The sequence below is a fragment of the Salvia hispanica genome, chromosome 2 (assembly GCF_023119035.1).
Source record: "Salvia hispanica cultivar TCC Black 2014 chromosome 2, UniMelb_Shisp_WGS_1.0, whole genome shotgun sequence".
In the NCBI taxonomy this organism is placed as follows: domain Eukaryota; kingdom Viridiplantae; phylum Streptophyta; class Magnoliopsida; order Lamiales; family Lamiaceae; genus Salvia; species Salvia hispanica.
This window is the reverse complement of record NC_062966.1, coordinates 34,084,085-34,104,258: the sequence shown is the minus strand read 5'-3', so window position 1 is coordinate 34,104,258 and position 20,174 is coordinate 34,084,085. Positions and strand designations below refer to the sequence as shown.

Below are 20,174 nucleotides of genomic sequence, written 5' to 3'. Positions count from 1 at the left end.
TTCCGAGGTAGTAACTAAAATGTTTTCTTCGTAACAAGAAAAACTCAAGCCCAAAAAAGACGTGCAAGAGTTTGTAAAAAGTGTATAATCAGGCAACATAAAACAAGATATCAAACTGAAATAAGGACTGAACGAACACCCCTAAATTAACGCGTAAAGAAAATCACCCAATTCACACAATAAAGTTGAGAAGATAACGCAGCAAGAGAACAACAAAGAAAATGTTCATAAATTGTAAACATAAATCTAAAATTACAAATCTCTTTTCACTCTATTTAAGTTTAAATAAGATCGAGAGTCTCAAAGTATTTTGTAAATAAAACTCAAGATTTGGCTCTATTTCATGATATGCACACCGAGCACGATAAATTTTGGTTCGGTTCGGCTAGATTGCACACCCCTCGATATCAAACTCAAATAAGGATCATTTGTGGGATGACTCGAGTTATAGGTATATCAGTAAAAAGAGAGAGTGGTGGTTCGAAAAATAAAGCAGTGGAGCTCCACGCCTGAGTGTATCTTTTTAGAAAAATGATGAGAATTTTGGATTAGATTCAGCCCATTTGGAGAGCGTGACATTAGTTCTATGATTATAGGAGACAAACATGTTTCTTCTTCTCTTTATTTTATAGTCATCTTTATTTCTGCCTTTTTCTTTTCTCTTAAAAAAAGATTACTCATCACTTCCATTATATCTGCACATGGGTCACCCCAACTGATGATGAAGAGAAACAACAAGACAGAATCTTTATTTTCATTTCTGCATTGTACAAGATTCATCGAGCACCTATGTCCACTCCCACTAAATTCATCTATATTTACCATTTTATTATAATTACTTCACATATTTTTATTTTAAATTGTGAATTTTAATGTTTGTTCGGTAACGATCTAGTGGTAAAATGAATATTGTGTGATTGTCTTGTGTGATTTGCATGCTATTGTGCACGAATGAAGTTTTATTCAGGGCACGCATACAAAATAAACGATTACTGATTCTGATGATATTAATTATTAAAGACTTGGGAATTAACAAGTCTAGCCGTATATAGACCAAAGTAATATTAATTTACTCTCAAAAGAGAAATAAAGAAATCAAGTAAAGTAGTGTCCTCTTTTTCTTTTTCCTTATTACTTTTTCTTTTTTTATTTTTTTCACGAAGAAGAGAGAAAATAGAAAAGCAAACGATCCCATTTAAAGAATGCACGATTCTGTTTTAAGCTTTTGGCGACAAACACGATCCTTGAATTGGGGTATAGCTTACTTTAACATAAATTTTAACCTGTGTGAAGTGTGTTTGTAGTTTAATGTGCTAACTATTGACATAATAATAACCCTAACGAAATTAAATCCTAACTTGGCATTATTTTCTAATTATTACATTTGGCCATAGCTATTTTCATGCATGTGTTTGAGTAGGTTAGTTAGTTAATGTTCATGCTTTTAATTGTCAGCATTTCGTTATTAGGATTTGATTTTTTTTTCTTATTATTATAATAGGATAGGATTTATACTTCTTAATTTTTTATACTTTGTGCTAGTTGTAGTGCAAAAGCACAAATTATCAAATCAAATTATAGGGGTGGAAATCATCCAACTCTCAAAATTGGAACTTATACAAATAAGTCTTCTTTACACACAAAAATGTTGACCACTTGACTATTTCTCTCAAGAGATGAAAAAAAAGTTAAGAGCATAAAAATGTGAAAATGCAATAAAAATGACCCAAAAAATATCTTTCAAGTTGTGGGCCTTTTCTTGATTTGCAAAAGATTGATTATTACTAGAAATAAGACAAACACAATAGTATTATTCGTTTAATAACAAATGAAAGGAGCCCAAACCATATCCTAATCGACATAAGGCACCATAGAAATTGAATTTTATTCTTTCATATATTAGTGGAAGCAAAGATAATGTCCTAAAAGGAAAATATTCTGGTCCATAAAAGGTTTAAGTACAATTATTAAAAGTTATGATTTTTTTTAAAAAAAATAGGAAAATCCTAAGACAAACATATGGGTCATATATGTCCGATCATAATGTAAGAGAAAAAATCAAAAAATTGACCAAACAAGGGAGAAAGAGAGAAAGCTTTAAATGTGTAAATGACAAAAATATCCATTCGGATTAGAGGTGATGTGTGAAACACAGCTGGGTAAAATTGTCTCTTTCTTCTTTGGATACCAAAACACAATATTTATACTATATATTTTGAGAGGGAATGATGCTTTGGGACCGTTTGCCTCCAAACTGATCAATCCAAACAATATGCTCAAAAATTTCTAATCTCTTTCCACTATATTCACACTTCTTTCTCGTTTACAAATTTCAAATAGTTTGGATTTTTTTGTTATTTATAATTTTTACTTTTTACTCTATTTTATTCCTTTTGTAGCCAAATCAAGTGTATATATCAATAAGATGGAAGTGCTCAAAAGCTGGAATATTATTGGTAATTTAAAAAAATTATATCCCACAAAATTTTGAAGCATTGCAATAACGAAAATAACAAGTCAAAGCAACGTGATAGACACAAACAAAAGAAATGGTCCTACGTTATCCCTTATGGATGATACAAATATGAGTAGTAATTACTCACAATCTACCTAGGAAAATCAATAATTAATTTTAAGGGTTAAATGACAAAATTTCAAATATAGTAGTAGTGGTCTATTTACAAGACACATAGTACTAGTGGAGTATATAATTACTAATAATTTTTAATTAGTAGTATTAGTATTCATAAGAAAAGTATTAAGTGGTTGTGTTTGAAGTGATAGTTCACCAAATGTGGATATAGATAATTATGTTGTTTGTTTTGTCTCGGCCTTAAATCTCTCAGTCACAGAGCTTAAAAATAGCACTTATACTACTAATAATTACTCTAATTTACAGCTCAAAGAGATAAAATATTGATGTGAACATTTGACATAATATGATGGAGTCCAATCATCAAGTCTCCCAATGTAACCTTAAACCTAATCAAATTGATTTAGTTTTCGAGAAAACTATTACTAGTATTGAACCGTTGAATTAATTATGGCATGTCGTCTAGAGGAAAGAGCTAAGCACGAATCCAATGATAATTGATGATTAACATACACACTAATTAAACACTCAGCATAATTAGAAATGGAATTAACATTATTAATTTTTAAGATGAGGTGAGGTGATGCTTATATATTCTCAATAGTCCCCCCTTAAATTAGTGAATATAGCATGTTTCGGCTATAGGTAGGAAATATTATAGTTTATGATAGTTATGTATCTAGTTGTTGTTTTTGTTATTAAATTAAAAATATTCCTTGTTTTTAATTTATATACTTGGGGCAAATTATTGTTTTTTATGTGAACTAAAATAACTTCAACAATATAGTGAAAAGGATAGAGGGCAATGTTGTGTTTTCATCCCAATGTCTAAGTACAGTTTCCAATGCTGCTGGTGTAACCCATCAAAATTGTGAATTAAATTGCTAGGATGAAACGGGCCAAAAAATAACACATATCATTTACTAAGACTAACATGCGTACCAAAGCACACAATTAAAACCATATAAAAACTTTGAATTTACTCTCTAACATAGCTACCAAACAATCGAAAATTTTAGATCACATATTACGATAAATTTTCGAGCATATAAGAGCTAGTAGTACTATTAATGTGAAATTGTGGTCCTTGGTGAGTGAGAGATGAAGTAGTACTCCCGGTTTAATAGCTACTAATCATCACAGCTTGATTGCATTTTGTCATGCTACCTCATTTTCATGTACTGATCAGTAACAAACATAACAGAATGTGTCAAACACAAACCTCCAATTCCACATACAGAGCTGCTAGCTTCTTCTCTGCAATAGAAAATATGGGGTTAAATGCATATAATATAAATAAAATGTGGTGTCACCATCATCGCGTTTTGCTCAAGGAAGTGTCACATTTTTACAATTGTTTGTGTATGGTGATGGTGGTTGCATATCCCATCTTGCTCCATGCCGACAATAAGGCCAGTTGTGACACTGCCTTAAAACAACAACAATGAAATGTCATTTTCTTCCATTTTTTCATTTTCAAATATATAGCACAATGTTTGTGAGATGCTTCGAAATTTCAATTCCAAACTTTGGACCTTGTCCCTACTTAAGCCTCAATTTTTACACAAGTTTCTTCTAATTTTTCATATGATTTTGAAACTATAGAGACAACAGAGGACAGCAATGTATATAATGAATTTTAAAAGCTTTTCATAATTGTGAATAATAAATGTTTGATGAATGTCTGAATAATCTGCTTGTGGGCTGTTTTTTTGCAACTGATCAGTCTAGAAACCAAACCATAAAGTATATTGAACTATCTAATTTTTGGATATAAGAGAATTTAACAAGAACTCTGAATTTCATATCTCTATGTTCAATTGTAACTTGGGAGGAGACAAAGAGGCCATCCAAATAAACAATTAATTAGCCGAATATCCCAATTGTTGGTGTGGTATGTGTGTGTGTGTGTGTGTGTGTGTTTTATGTGTGGCTAATAGAGTTTGAAATAGTATAGTGTCAATTTAAGTGAGATTGGACAAAGACAAAGTGCTTCTATCAAGCTGGACTATATATGGAACTGGAAAATATCTTACTACGTCTTGAGAATCTCATACATATGGAGTAATTTATCTATTAATAATTTCTGGCAAGTTTTATAAAGCTTATTGGACTGGCTGCATAAAACCTGGGCTTTTCATTTGGGCCCGGCCCATCTATCTTTACTATATTTTCAGAAGCACTCAAAACTAAATCCGAAATTCCAAAACTCAATACACCCATTTATGAAACAAGGCAGGGTGAAAAACCAAAATTCCAAGGGGGGAAAATCCAGTCTATTACATTATTGATCAGTTCATATCAAGATTCAGCAAATCCTCCAATATTGAATAAATTGGCAAACATTTCAAAAGCATGAAGACCTCCCACTCCCCTTCCCTACTAACAGTGTACCAAAAACAAAACTATCACATCTAAACACTACACCGCAACATCCGCAGCCTTCTTCCCGGCTGCACCCGACATTTTAGAAGAGACCAAATCCAAAACATCAGCGTGATCTTTAACATATCCTGGGCAAGTTGCAAGGAAGTCGTGTGCCTCAGACTGTCTTCCAGCTGAAAGATACGCCTCAAACAACCGAAGGAAAAAAGGAATCGCTGGAGATCTCTTCGATGTCATGCCCTGTGTAAATATAACAGCTTCTTCAGTAGTTCCTTTCTTGGCAAGGTACGGGATGAAGGAATCCACATCGGCAGGGTAGCCTTGGTTCTTCATCATGCACATAACATCTAGAGCTTCTTCGAAATGTTTTCTGGCTAATAGCCTCCTTGTTAGTGTTTTGTACAACGTGTGCCTGGGCCTTAAGAATTTCTCATTGACCATCTTCTTAACAAACTTGTATGCCCCCAATGGCCTGTTTTGCTGACAGTATGCGCCGACCAACAAGTCTATAGGGCGACCGCCACAAGAGGAGGCACCTAGTTTCTTCACCATCTTTTCAACGCTAATTGATGCTCCATCCAGATTGTGCTCCTCGCAGAATCCTTTAACTAAGGATATCCAAGGTGAATAATCAAAGGAAGCCATCATCTTATCCACAAACTCCAGCGCCTTTCCTGTGTCTGCATACTTACTGAGCTTAAACGCAATCTTACGTTGCACATCACCAGACGGGACATAGCCAGCCTTCATCAACTCTGCCAATATGCTATTGCACTCATTCATCCTCCCCACACTAATCAAAGATTTGACAAGTGCCTCGACGATACTATCAGTAATCGCATTTCCATTAGCCTTGAAGACCTCAACAACTTTCAGAAACGAGTCCATATCTAGTTCTTCGCTAGCAACTATTTTCTTCAAAAGCAAAGTGCAGTCCTCAACAGACGGCTTATTCACACCATTCGATGCAAATTCGAACAAATTCACAGCATCCTCTATCATTTTCTTCTTAAGAAACTGCTTACAGACACTAACATAGGTCTCCCTCGCCATCTCATGCCCTTCACTTCTCATTTCATCAACGAACCTCCAAAATTTCTGACTGTGGTCTTCTTCACCCAACACTCTAGCTAGCGCATTATACGAATGCTCATCATGCTTAAACACACCGCTATCCTCAATCCACCTAAAGAAAATCAAAGCCTTATTTGGATCGCCTCCAAGCATCCCCAGCACCCCCTTGACCAGATCACTCGAGAACTCCACATCCAATTCTTTCAACTCTTTCTCAACATCATCTCCCCAAACTTGTTCCCTAATGATCTCGCCAACCCTAACACAGTCACTTACTCCGGCCACATCCTTGCTCTTGCGGCCACCGGAACGCGTAGCATACACAGCCTTCAACTTCTCAACCTCATCAATAGCCCCATCTTTCAAAAACCTCTCAGAAATTCTATCAAATGCGCCCCTCTTCACACCGTACCCCTTCCTTTTCATAACATTAATCAATTCCCAAGTTTCCTTCACAAATCCATTACCCCCTAAGATCCCAATCATCATATTATACGAATTACAGCTCAAAATCTCTCTCTGACTATCCGAAACCCAATTAAAAATCCGCTTAGCAACATCAGGGTCAATATTGGGAGTTTTTAACACTTCTAAAATCAAATCATGCGACACAGTAATATTCTTAGCATCTAAATCGGACTTAATCGCGTCACTAGAAATTTCAGGTTTAGAGAAAATTTCGATTAGAGCAGCTTGATCGAGCCTTGGTTTGGGAAGCTCGACGGCAGGGTCCGTGGATGAGGTGAAATGGCGAGTTAGTGAGAAGGGAATCGGGATCGGCTGAGGTGCAGGAGCGTGGAGGAGTGAGGAAGTGAAGGAGCGGAAATGGTGTACCTGAGAAATGTGAGACGCGGATGGAGTGTGGCAGCGGAGGAGAAGAAGGCGGAGGCATTGGTTCCTCATTGTATCGGATTGATCTCGAGCTGTTGTCTTCTTCAATGGAAGAGAAAGATTGCGTGAGTGTTGGGAGCTTTTGATTATGTTCAGATTAGGGTTTTAGGGGAGAAGAAAGAGTGATGGAATTTCTGATTTTCTAATATTTTTAAAAATATTTTTTCTGAGAAGAAATATATCTTTATTATCTTTATAGGAATGAGTTAAAATGACAACACCTTTTAAAATAAACATATCACCGTTTCTAGCCAATCATTTGTATATGTGGATGAATAATAAGCTGCCATGTGGCAATAAAAAAATATTCAAGTATAAAAATCTCGGCCAACAATATACAATACTGTATACAACAATTTTTTCTCGGCCAGCAATATTCAACACGCTACCCAACAATCTATAAATCTATAGATTATTGTAGCGTTTATAATATTATTGGATATTTGGTATCACTGTGTCAACTTTAATAGTTGTTGTCATTTTAACACAAACCTATATTTATATATTTAAAGTGGTTATTATTAAATACTCCTCTACTCCAATTAAGTTCGTGATTTAACTTGTGGCAAATATTTTCAAAATCGATTAGGTTCAGTTAAGTTCGTGATTTAATTTGAATTTCAATCTCTCAATATTACTATTAACAAGTGTATTGATTTTAAAATTTGAAATTTAGGCAGATTAGATTCATTTTGCACTCCAATTATGTCAACTTGAGTTCATACAATATCTTTCTTTTTTTCAGGAATCATTTTACTTGCCAACCAAACATACTCATTGCTTAATTCTGATGATGTGTTAAATTCTTTATAAGGTAGTAGTACCTTGTAATCAAAAAAAAAAGTTACTACAATTTGATGGGGAGTTATTTGGCGATGATCTCGTATGATCATATATTTTAGATTAACCATTGCAAATTTGATCTAATTATCTACGTTGTATCATTCAATTCTTCATATAATTAATTAATCAAGTATAGTAATTGTTAATTATTTTCTGACATGTAAGTACTTGATTAAATTAGTGCCGCATATGAAAATAAAGGTACATACAACTGTTACCGATTTCGAATACAAATAATATTCATAGAAGAAATGTTATACTCCTTCACAAATAATATTAAGTTGGATAATTTTTTCTCTCATATACACTAAACATTTGATTAAGTTGATAATCACTCAAACCAGATAGTCCTTAATAATAATATTTCGAAAACTGTATTGTATTTGCACAAGAAAAGTATGCAGTGGGTGGAACAATACACAGATTAAAAAAAAAAATATTTTATTATATCAAAAGGAAAAAGGAAATATACATATAAAAATGTAACTAAAACAATGAAGTCATGAACCCAACGTCAAACAAAGGTAAAAAAATATAGATGGAAGGTTTGGTTCTCATTTGTTAGAGTTGACAGCATCCTTGACAGCATCAACAGCACCTTGTGCCTTAGCCTGCATCTGCTGTCCAGCCTATACATATCATGGAAAAAACAAAAGATAATCAACATTTATAATTTGTTATAATTAATTAATGAACAAAGTAAGAGATGTGATTTGATTACATTTTGAGCTGATTCCTTGGCAGACTGTGCTGCATTGCTAGCCTTGTCCATCAGCTGGCTGCCCTTTTCCTGCATTTCAACAATCATTCAACCATAACTCTAGAGTTTATTAGGCAGTGATTTAGTTTCTAACGCAACGCGTGCGTCATTAGTGTACCTGCGCTTGGCCCTTTGCCACTTCAGTGTGGTAGCTTGCGCTGTAGGAGTTATCCATTCTGATTGGTTATTAAACACAATTGAGAGAGAAGACTGTGTGTGTGAAAACTTGTATTGGGAGATATGTTAAGATTGGCAATTTATAGCATCTGAGGGGCTGTTCGATTGACTATTCAGAGGGGAGGAGGAATGATGTATGCTGATCCTCAAAGATAGGATGAGTTTCTATCTTCCATTATGTTGTCTCAACATCCTCTATTTTGAGAATCATGCTCTGTTTATTTTACTTTTTTATAACTTGGATTCAAAAATTGGGCATCTATTCCAACAAAGTTCTATCTTAATACCACCTATAAATGAAGCTAAGGGCAACAGGCCAACAACTCTAGCAGCAAACAAACAACATTTCTGCAAAACCACAAATTTCTTGACACACCATTATGTTCTACATAATTACTATCAATTTGCAAGAAATAAAACTTTTCAAACAAATATAATAGGAAATGCATTTTCAACCAAATAGATTATGTCCATAACTCAACACTATTATCATACATTCAAGTCAAATATCATACCAAACATTTTGTATGATAGAATGTAGACACCAATTTTCTCATGCAATATTTTTTAATTGCCATGCTAATGATTCAATCAGCTAAAATTTCTTCTGAGCATACCTGATTGCGTAGAACCAATGGCGTTGACTAAGGTGCTCGAGACTAGTTGTTGATATAAACAGACATTTCATCCAAATTATAACTTGTCTTGCTGAAACTTTTGGTATATGGACTTCGAAACCAAACCTCTGTCAGTAAGAGTGCTCCAAAACACGTCTAACTTGGTCCCATCATCTGCGTATGAATCACTAATACTTCTGAATATTTTGAGTGTCACCATCAGTCTCCTCTTATACATTTCGTCTAGCAATGCAGAAGCAGAAATGGTATCTCCACCTCTGAAGTGGGCATAAGCCAGACTCGAGTAGATCACAGTATCTCCTAATAACCCCCTCGTTTGCATAGCTCCAAATACTCTTTGTGCACAACCAATTCTTTCTTTCTTACACAATCTTCGTATCATTGCTCGATACACACTGATGTCGACACAAATACCCCCCTGCACTAGCTCATCAAGCAACGCCAGAATAGCCTCATCATCATTTCTGTTGCAGTAGAAATCCACAAGCCATGTGTATGTGCAATAACTTGGGGATAATCCAGCCCTAATCATATCAAATAACATCTCTTTAGCGCTGTTTATCTCCTTCGATTTACAGTACCCATGAATCAATGCCTTGTACGTAAACTGATCAGGCCTCAGCCCCGCCTCCAACATCCTATTTCTAAACTTCAAAGCAGATCTCATATCACCTATCTTGCAATAAGCATTAATCAACGTGTTACAAGTCACAACATCAGGTTCGATTTTTCTCTCACCCATCTCATTCAATATCTTATTTGCATCCCCCATCCGGCCCTCTTCACATAACTTCCGCAGAAGTGCATTATAGGTAACTACGCCAGGATACAACCCCTTGGCCTCCATTTCACCACGCAACTGCAATGCTTTGCCAATATCACCATCTCTGCAATAACCATCAATCAAGGTAGTATACGTGACATGGTTAGGCGCAGCACCTTTAATCTCCTTAAACAGCCTCAAAGCCTCCCTCATTCGGCCTTCTCTGCAATAACTATAAATAAGTGAATTGTAAGTTACAATATCCGGACACACTCCTCCTCTTTCCATCCTATCTTGAAGGCATAACGCCTCATAATGCATACCCTTTTTGCAGTACAACGAAATCAACGTATTATACGTGAAAATATCAGGCACTACACTGTTCGACTCCATTTGAATCAACAACTCCTCCGCCTTCTCTGCATCCCTCGACTTACAACAAGCATGGATCAACACATTATAAACAAGTAAATTCGGATGAACCCCAACTTTAACCATCTTGTTATACACTTTCCACACCAAATTAGTCAGCCCCTCTTTCACCAACGAATTCAAAAGCACAGTACAAGCATGCAGATGTGGCTTATATCTGCATACCCTCATATGCTCAAAAACTTGAACCGCCTCTGAGCTCATCTTCGAATCAGCATAAAATATCACCAACCAGCTCAAAACATGAGCATTTACATCGGGATCGCTGCAACTATTCACAAGAGCATTTAAAACAGTCGGAGACGATAAAAAATCTCTTCTTGCGATCTTTTCGACCAAATTTTGAGCAGCCCTAAAATGGTTTTGTTTCGTGAGAGTACAAATCATGGTCCAAGAAGATTGCAACGAATGCTTGTACCCTGGGATTGTTTCCACCCATTTGAAGAATGACCATGAAACTAAGAAGCCATTTGCAGAAAATTCAGATAATACTTGGTTTATAACAGATGATGTCACGCTTGAACCAATGTTTGGCTTCAAGAGTTTATCCCAATAGCCCTTAACTACGACTGCACATACGGTTTTAACTAGTAGGCTCTCACTCCTTGCAAAATGTAAGCATTCCATCGAAAATCAAGATTTTCTAAGGAGCCAATGGATCTTCTGTATTGGTATACTTCACAAAATTCGCATAATTGGTGGATAATTTGACTTACCAGCGATACAAAATTGGTGCGAGCTGGAACACGAAACGCGTCTTCAATGTGTTTGATGAAATACTTGTGTGAAGAAGATTCAACATCGGTGAAGAAGAAGTTGAGCTGGTGAGCAAATACGATTAGGGCTTCTTGATGTTGTTGAGCTGAGGCAGGAAGAGGGAGGCGAGCACAAATCCACAGAGGCAGTGGCGAGGAGCAATGGTGCTGGCGCGAGTGAACAACGGAGACATCGCCAATATTGTTGATGTTCAGTCTGCTAAGAATAAGGGAGGAAACGGGGGCTTGGGATGGCTGATGATCGGTGAGTTTCGCCACAAACTTTGAGAAGAAGGAATTGCAGCGACAGAAATTGAGAGTGAGAGAATTAAACCGAGTGAGAAGGCCAACGAGAAATTTTCATCATTTGTTGTTTTATTTAAGCTTAAGTCTACTCATGTTTTCAATTAATGAGTGGGCCGGATTTAGTATGATATTGGGCTTTTAGAAAATGTACTTCACTGGCAATGCAATCAAAAACTTCATACTTATAAATCATGCAAGTGTAGACGATTTATAAACTAAATACGTGTCATGTTTTTTATAATCTTATTTGAATCAATAGTGCAATAATACGTGTCATGTTTTTTATAAATATTTTTGCCCCAACACCTCTTACTTTAATTGGGAGTACTTGGTTTAGGCCATCTACAACCATTTACGCCAAAACCAAACCCATTTTTGAGTATATGTCACACCAAAAAGTAATTTTACTCCAACCATTTACACCATCTTTAAGTTTACACCATTTTTGAGTATTTCTCTAACAAAATTTTGGAGTAAACACCATATTTGGTGTTATTTCATTAAAAAACTCAAAAATGAGTTTGAGTTTGGTGTATGGTTGGAGAAATTATCTACACCAAAAATGAGTTTTGGCGTACGATTGGAGATGGTCTTAGGACCACTTTTGTAGAACTAGAATTTGTGCAAAATTATTTGTATCGGTGCGAGTATAAGACTATTAGTAACTAAATTTATTAGGATGTGAATGTATATTTCATCTTCCTACGTCTCATTAAAAATAAAATAACTCACTTTTTGTACTTTTTATCTCTCTTATTTTAGTTTTTCTTCATTAACTCACAAAACAACACTAAAAAAAATCATGTGTTGAAAACCAAATATTTCAATTTAATGGAACATAGGAAATATTATCTAAGAATTTTACTGTTATTATTATATTCAACTGCAAGTGCTCCAACTAATAGTATTATTTCAAATCTGAATTCAATTGTGAACCAACAAATAATAAATATTGCAAGTGTTGAATCTAATGCGAAAAATATAGATTGTGACCAGGACTATGAAAATAGTTATCTTGTGTGTCATAAGAGTTGTGGAGACATTACATTTACAATTAAATATTTTAATATTAATAATAGTACGGAGTAATTGTTTTTAAAAATAGAACCATCACTTCTCAGATAATAATATTATATCAATAAACGAAAACTGCATGCCATAATTTTACATAAAGTTGTTTATAATGGGTTCACATTCTCTCATTCTACTTTTTTCAACAAAACTAACTTAATGCATGCACCGCAAATTGAATGCATCTTACTTTGGATAGACGCTCTTCATACCTAACCTCTAGAAATGTCCAATTCCTCCTCCACGTCCATAAAGTATATTGCTCTCCCTACTCAAATTGTTGTGACCCATCTCCATCTTTCCCTCATTCAACGAACCTCTTTAAATGTTCCAATACTTCCTTCACATGCATAAACAATATGCTCTCTCTGTCTAAACATTCTGACCCATCTATGCCAAGATGAATGTGGTAGACCAAATTTGAACAAGAGTATGATTAAACTCACAACTGAGGTTATAATCTAGCATCAGCAGATGATACATGTTCAAATTTAAGCAGATGAAGAACACTAGGAAGAACAATATATAAGGGAAATAACAGTACCTATATATATCAAAGAGAGGGTACAGTAAAATGCCCCTGTTATTACAGCACTGGAAAAGTAAAAAACAAAAACACAAACGACTAAATCAAATGTTTTCAAAACAAGTTCAACATATCTCACAAACTGAGCAAGAACACTAGTAGAGTAGAATAGTAGTATCATAGAAACGGAGACTCAAAAGAAAAATTATTTCTTTTCGATTTCCTCATCCTCGCTCTCACTCCAGCATAGGTGCAGAGTCGACCTCGGAGATCCACACCCGGTAGCGCTCGTGAAGTTGCAGTAGATAACAGATCCACCATCTCCGAGCACCTCGCATCTCCTCCCTGCACACCCATACTTTGCAATATCCAGTTTAAACGCGGAATCGAGCTCCTTCCCAGCGATAGAAGCTCGCACAGCCACAGAGAATTTGGCCGGGTTGAAGCACGCCAACACCCTCTCCACGAGCTGAGTCAAGTCCACCTTCTCAAAATCATACCCGCCTGTTTCGAAACTTGCATAGCTGAAGCCATCTTCTGGGGTGACATGGATAGTAGACACCGCGCCTCCCTCGATCGAGTTCATGGAGTACCCACACGGGTCAAAATCAAAGTCACAGATCTCTGATTCAGGGAGGATGTTCCTGATGCCAGACGCATCGGTCATGATAGTAGCGGAGCTGGATTGGTTCTTGAAGAACACAGAGGCCTTCTTCTGGTCCAGATTGGTCATGCACATCTCAAGGGTGTAAACAGGTTCCACATCACTCGACGGCTCCAAGTAGGCAGAGTAGACATGCCACTTCTCGTGCTCATCAGCATCTCCCATCACATAGGCTTCGCTCATCAGTCCAAGTTTGGAGAAATGGTCGTCAAGAACAGCAACTTCTTCGTTGAAGCTCCGGTGGGGGAATGGCTGAGCACCCGGGAATATGAAGCTTCCACGGGAGTATCTAACAGAGCTCACAGTCAGTCCAAGTCCATCAGCCAACCTCAGAATCGGTGGGATAGACAGCAGCAATTTTGTAGTGCCACAAGTTTTCAGAATTATCTTGTATGAGTAGACAAAGAGGCTCGACTCAGACAGGACATAGGAGTCGACATCATCATTCTTCAGAGATGCAACAATGGTGCATTGTGCTGGATCTAAGATTTCATCCAACTGTGCTTTGGTAAGCGCGCGGAGGCCATAGCCATCGGGGTCAGCAAATACTCCGGGCTCAACGAAAGAGATCTCAAGCCTCTTCTCATAACCCTCAAACCCAATTGCAGAGACTGGCATGTCCATTTTGGCTTAATCAACTGGCGGGATTCTTTGCAGAGAGAATAACAAGGATGAGGAAAGAGAGAAAGAATTGGAAAGACAAAATCTAAGCTATAGTCCTGCTAGCAACGCAGGTTGGTTATCGTAAAGCTTGGTGAATCTCAGGATGGCTTGCGAGCGCACTGCATAAGAGGCAGAAGAGAAGGATCAAGTTAGAAAACAACATACAGTAATAAGCAAAGTCGAAACGATTAAACAGTTGAAATTGGTGCTCACGTTTGAGTATGCAGCAGATCTGAATTTCTTGATTCCACCGTTTGGTCGAACGTCTTCAATGCTGTAACCGAGGGGAGCTTCGTAGAATAGGGATTTACTACTGCTAGATTTCTTCTTCCCACCCTTTGACTCCATCAGATCATTCAATTTTTCCTGCAAAATGAATCAAATAAAATTTAGAAGCTATAACAAACAGTAAAAGTAACATACAAAACAGCAGAAAAGGAAAAAGCACTACTATGACGAGACAATCATTTTGAAAAGTGTGTTACAAATTATTATAATTATAAATTGCGTTCTAATCATAGCAAACCTCAGCCCTCTGGAAACACATCACATAATTACCTTATCAATATATATGAAAACACTCAATTTCTACGCTCAAATTTACACCCAAAATTTCCGTGATACAAATATGTATACATTAACTATGGCTAATTCAATACTACACCAGCAATTGATATTTGTCTAATCCAGAAACTGAATTGAGGAGCTTATATGGAGAAGAGAAACGCATTGAAGGAAAAATAAAATAAAATGACAAAACACAGAAAAATAACGGAGAATAAAACGGATCAAAATAATCACAGGCGAATTCGTAAACAAGCTTCGCGAATCGCGTATTATCACATAAAACTCAAATCTACAATACATCCAAAATCAAAAACAAATCTAACATTTAAAATTTATCGATATATCATATGCAACAGTGAATCTACAAAAATAAAGTAAAAAAAGAAAGACTAGAACAACGGAGATCTGAAACTTACAAAAAGATGTTGATTATAAATTAAACAAACGACCCAGGAGGCTCCTTATCTCCAAGCTTCGGCAAACAAAACTGAAATTTCAAGGAAATATAAACAAAATCTCATCAGCAAACAGTTTCATGCATTAAAACAACATCGAAACGGCGAGCAAAACTAACTCACGTATTGAAAATAAATATATTCTTGGAGAAGATCGAAAACAAACCCTAGATTGAGAGTTCTCGACCGACTGAATTGAAAATCTTCTGGGAAGAATATAAGAGATCTCTAGAATTCGGTATGTGGAGGAGCGATATTTGTGGTAGAAGGAATAGGTTGGGAAGCTCATTAAATAGGAAGAGAGTAGAATGTGCGTGCGACGCGTGTTCCATGAAATTACGGATATGCCCTCTGCTTACCTGCGCCGCTAATATCTGTTCGGACGATTTTGCCCCTGGGGCGCCGTGTATTGCGCATCAAGAATATTTTGATTCGCGAATATTTCTACGCATAAATCTGATGAAGATAATCCTATATTTTAAAATTTTGAAATTATCATAATCTTTAATAATTATATTTATTCTATATTTAACTTTGTTAAGATATCTATTTTATACTCTTTTCGTCCCACGTTCAGCACGAGATTTAAGAGGACTGAGGAAACACAAAATTGGGTTAATTTTATAATTGTAATTTCACTTTAACTAGTGAATCTCAGAGGATGGCTTATTAGTTTGTTTTAAAATACTACTATCTTCGTCCCTCAAATATTGATACACTTTGACCCGACACGGGTTTTAAGAAATGTACTTATAGAAAGTGAGTTGAAAAAGTTATGGGACGTGGGTCTTACTTATAAAAGTATTAGTTTTATTATAAAATATGAGTAGGAATGAATAAGTGGAATATGAGATTCATTATCAAAAATGATAAAAAATGAAGTGTGTCTAACTTTCAAGGACGGACTGAAATGGTAAACTGTGTCAAACTTTCAGGGATGGAGGTAGTATAAATTATTATAACTATATTAATATTCTATTGTAATTACTCTTTTCATAAATAATGTCTAAAACTTAATTTGTATACAAATTATAAATATGAGATAAAACTTGGTAGATATGAAGGAACGATTATTTCCTCAACAATGGAGATAGACACTCTCATTTAAAGATTAGTAACCATGGATTGAAATGAAATGAAAACAGTACTCCATTTCGTTCCTATTCTATTCCTCCATATCAATCAGTTTTTAATGTATGCAATCACAATTAAAACTAATATTAATGGTTTATTATTGAAACTAAAATTGGACTACATACACCCAACTTTAATTAGTGGAAAAATAAAATCGGACTAGATACATAGACCCAATTTAAGTGAGATTTACAACCAAAAGATTAGTATCATTATATCAAACTCAACGCCCTAAAAAATATAAAAATAAAAATGAAATTAATTTTATAAATAATTCGTATTATATGCATTATAAATAATTGAACAATGTCTTGTGAAAGATAGTCCAACACATCAACAGTTGATAAACAAGACATCAAATTTGAATATAAAATCAATATAAACAGATCATCCGACATAAATTAAAATTACTGTTACAATTTGGGCCACAGAAAACGAATAATTGACACGTGGGTGAGACGAGGACCGTGAAAAATATATGTGGTGGGGTCAGGGTGATTGTAGGCCACACAACTGGATTCACAATTCTCCATTTATGACACAATAAAATAAGACACAAAATATAGCTGGATTATTTTCTTTCTTTGGAATTTTCCACAAATTTCTGGCACTCACCAAGTTTGAATTTTTCCTACTTGCTTTTCTATACAATTCTTTTTTCATGGATAATGGATTGTGACTCAACATGTCCTTTCAAAATAAATAAAGCTTACTTTTTTCCAAAACAAAAATAGCAAATGATTTGTTACATTGTCGACATTGTGTCAATTCAGTGTGTGGGAACATATTCGAGCTCAACTTGCTTCTCATTTTCTACTTCCTAGAGATCTCAAAATTTGTACTATTGCATATGATCTGACGGTTGTGCCACACCACAAGATTGGTCTAATTTTTAATTATTATACTCTTATGAATTTGATTTTCATTTAGTATCAACTTAAAATAACCATACTGCTAGATAGGTCTAATTTTCACTTAACATTGGTATCAAATGCCACAACCTTCTATCGGCAAAGGTAACTAAACGGAGTTACGGAGATATCAAACGACATAGTTTTAATTTTTATTTTTATTTTTATTTTTGTTTTTGTTTTTATTTTTATTTTTAACTGTGTCGTGTAATTACAATTTCACTTGTCACTAAAGTAAAAATTACCACCATTATTATATGCTTTGGATAATTTGTATGCCCTCCAAAATAATTTTTTTTTATTAATCTAAACACATTGTCACACGATATGCATCAAGCCCATTCTTGGGGTCAATTCGTGTTATTATGATTGTTCACGGTATACTAATTAATTGTTGGGGGTCTCCCAAATGGCAGAGGGTCCGCATTATAGAAAAGAATTGGGGAAGAATTAAATCTTTCAAAATAGGTAAGAATTGGGTTTGCATTAAAAACTACAACAAAAATTGGACTTCGCATGACTCTTTGCTCCACCCTTCCACCTCATTATCTTCTATCTCCTTTTTGAGAGTGAAGGGATAAATTTGTCCTTCCATGATTGTACTAGCTCAAAGTCTTTATTTTTGATAAATATTTGGATCAATTATTGGGCCAATTCTAGGATACTAAATAATAGGAAAAATAATTATTTATGTGGCTAATTATGACTCAATTCTTAGAACATTTAATTCTTTCGAATAGGAGTTATAGATATGGAAATGTTCTATAGTCCTTTACTTTAGGTGTTGACTATTCAATCCTACGTATTTTTTTTTTCAACTTTCAAGGTTCTACTTTAAATGATACATTTCATCTAGCTTCATATATGTATAGTCTAATACATAAATGGACATACAATGGGATAAGCATTAAGGTCACCAACTAATTGCAAATATACACAAATAAATATGAACAGTGTGACTAATTTTATACTTTCTCCTTCTCACTTTTCTTTTTGTTAGTCTTAACCAAAATGATTTATTATTATAAATAGAAACATCTTTATCTCTACTTTATTCTCTCTTTTTTATTTTACTTCTTCTATTTACACACAAAATAGTACTTATTGCATAAATTCTCGTGTCACTCAAAGAAGGGGGAAGAGTACTAGTATATGATTTGGATACAATCCTTTATTTAACACGTTAAATATGCATGTCTGCTAGCATTATTGTATGATAACTTTGACCAACGAGATACACTCAAATTTAACGAAAATCATCCTCACAATTGATGTTGTATACGTTTCATCATCTTAGGTTCACACTTCATTGATAATTTGTGGTCCAAGTCAAGAGAATAAAACTAAAAATTGTGACTAATAATTCCTTCAAATCAACTCCAATTGACTTTTACAAATCATTTCATAAAATAAGGGCTACGTTGGGGTTTAAAACGATACAGTTTATGAATTGCACGTATATATTTTTAGTGTTGTATTTGTGACAATTATTTTAAAGCAAATAATACAAGTAGTGAATGTGTGGGTCCTTTTTCTTTCTCTCTTGAATAAGTAGTATTTCGACCTATTGTCCCTCTCTCAATTTGTGTCATCTATTTTACCTGAAAATGATTTTATAAATAATAAATTATATTATTGGTATCGATCGATGTCAATTATATGAGCTGGTATCCATGAAAATGGGGCCAACAAATCTATTTATATGTCTAAGATTGCACGAAAAAGATAAGATTCATAATTATCTTAATTTTATGCGAACAAGTTGATATGCCAAATGATTTAACAGTTTTTGGTCTAATTAACGTGAACAACAACATTATGTGAGAAGCATATTTGTTTGTCTTTTTAGGGGGTCATATCATAATCTCTTTAAAAGGATTTATACCATTTTAAGAAACTTTAGTCGTTGGAGATGTGAGTAGTGGGGCACAATTGTCTGTTATCAAACTAATTAATTTATTTCAATCATAATCGATCAGGAGGAGGCCAATTTTTAATATACATAAATTTTGTTATTGATTATACTATTATTCTCTGTATATATATAAAAAAAAAAGAGAAACGATATGGAAAATTTATGACAAACTTTTTTTTCAGAATTTTAAGCTTGATTAGAAATACTTATACAATCTCCAATTAAAGATTTTTTTATATATATATGCACATATTTAATTTAAAATTTAATATTTTCTTAAATCGTTGCAGAATGATTAATATGTAATTTTATTTAAAATGATTGATAATAGTTCCTCGTTTATTCCATGATGACTCAAACCGTCGATCTATTAAATGAAAAAGAAACGTATATTGCCCTTTATTACACCAAGATCTGCCCCTCCGTTGCCAACTGTGCTGTCCTTGCAGGCCAGGGACGGATCTACTATAGAATGAGAAGGGGCAAATGCCCCACCTCAATTTTTCATAACTACGTAGGCATTTATATTTTATTGCCTTAATATACGTAAATTAACACAATTTGCCCCCTTACATTTAAGTAAATAATAATTTATTTGCCCCGCCCCTAAGAAACACACCACCTTATACCTTTACATTTAATAATATATAT

At 34.7% G+C, this 20,174-nt stretch overlaps 3 protein-coding genes and 1 long non-coding RNA gene across 6 annotated transcripts; all 4 read right to left on the bottom strand.

Annotated features, from left to right (window-relative positions):
• Window positions 1-4,783: 4,783 nt before the first annotated feature.
• LOC125207598 (pentatricopeptide repeat-containing protein At5g15980, mitochondrial-like) lies at window positions 4,784-7,060 on the bottom strand. Its single transcript, XM_048107004.1, has one exon. It carries the CDS (start codon window positions 6,953-6,955, stop codon window positions 5,015-5,017), a length of 1,941 nt encoding a protein of 646 aa, XP_047962961.1. The 5' UTR covers window positions 6,956-7,060; the 3' UTR covers window positions 4,784-5,014.
• Window positions 7,061-8,213: 1,153 nt separating this feature from the next.
• Window positions 8,214-11,648, bottom strand: LOC125207897 (pentatricopeptide repeat-containing protein At5g38730-like). Of its 3 annotated transcripts, XM_048107407.1 has the most exons (4): window positions 9,341-9,551; window positions 8,665-8,722; window positions 8,508-8,576; window positions 8,214-8,415 (listed from the first exon to the last, which is right to left on the bottom strand). In XM_048107407.1, exons 1-4 carry the CDS (start codon window positions 9,409-9,411, stop codon window positions 8,341-8,343), a joined length of 273 nt encoding a protein of 90 aa, XP_047963364.1. In that variant the 5' UTR covers window positions 9,412-9,551; the 3' UTR covers window positions 8,214-8,340. The 3 variants fall into 3 exon arrangements, with proteins under 3 accessions (XP_047963364.1, XP_047963363.1, XP_047963362.1); XM_048107406.1 differs by lacking the exon at window positions 8,214-8,415 and having other exon boundaries at window positions 8,513-8,576; window positions 8,665-8,704; window positions 9,341-11,648; XM_048107405.1 differs by lacking the exons at window positions 8,214-8,415; window positions 8,508-8,576 and having other exon boundaries at window positions 8,664-8,722; window positions 9,341-11,648.
• Window positions 11,649-13,214: 1,566 nt separating this feature from the next.
• LOC125204259 (S-adenosylmethionine decarboxylase proenzyme-like) lies at window positions 13,215-14,642 on the bottom strand. Its single transcript, XM_048102860.1, has one exon. The coding sequence runs from the start codon at window positions 14,500-14,502 to the stop codon at window positions 13,420-13,422; it is 1,083 nt and encodes a 360-aa protein (XP_047958817.1). The 5' UTR covers window positions 14,503-14,642; the 3' UTR covers window positions 13,215-13,419.
• An 881-nt stretch (window positions 14,643-15,523) lies between these two features.
• Window positions 15,524-15,901, bottom strand: LOC125204261. The gene is made up of 2 exons (XR_007173528.1): window positions 15,730-15,901; window positions 15,524-15,595 (listed from the first exon to the last, which is right to left on the bottom strand). It is a non-coding gene; the product is annotated as an uncharacterized LOC125204261 (long non-coding RNA).
• Window positions 15,902-20,174: the final 4,273 nt, after the last annotated feature.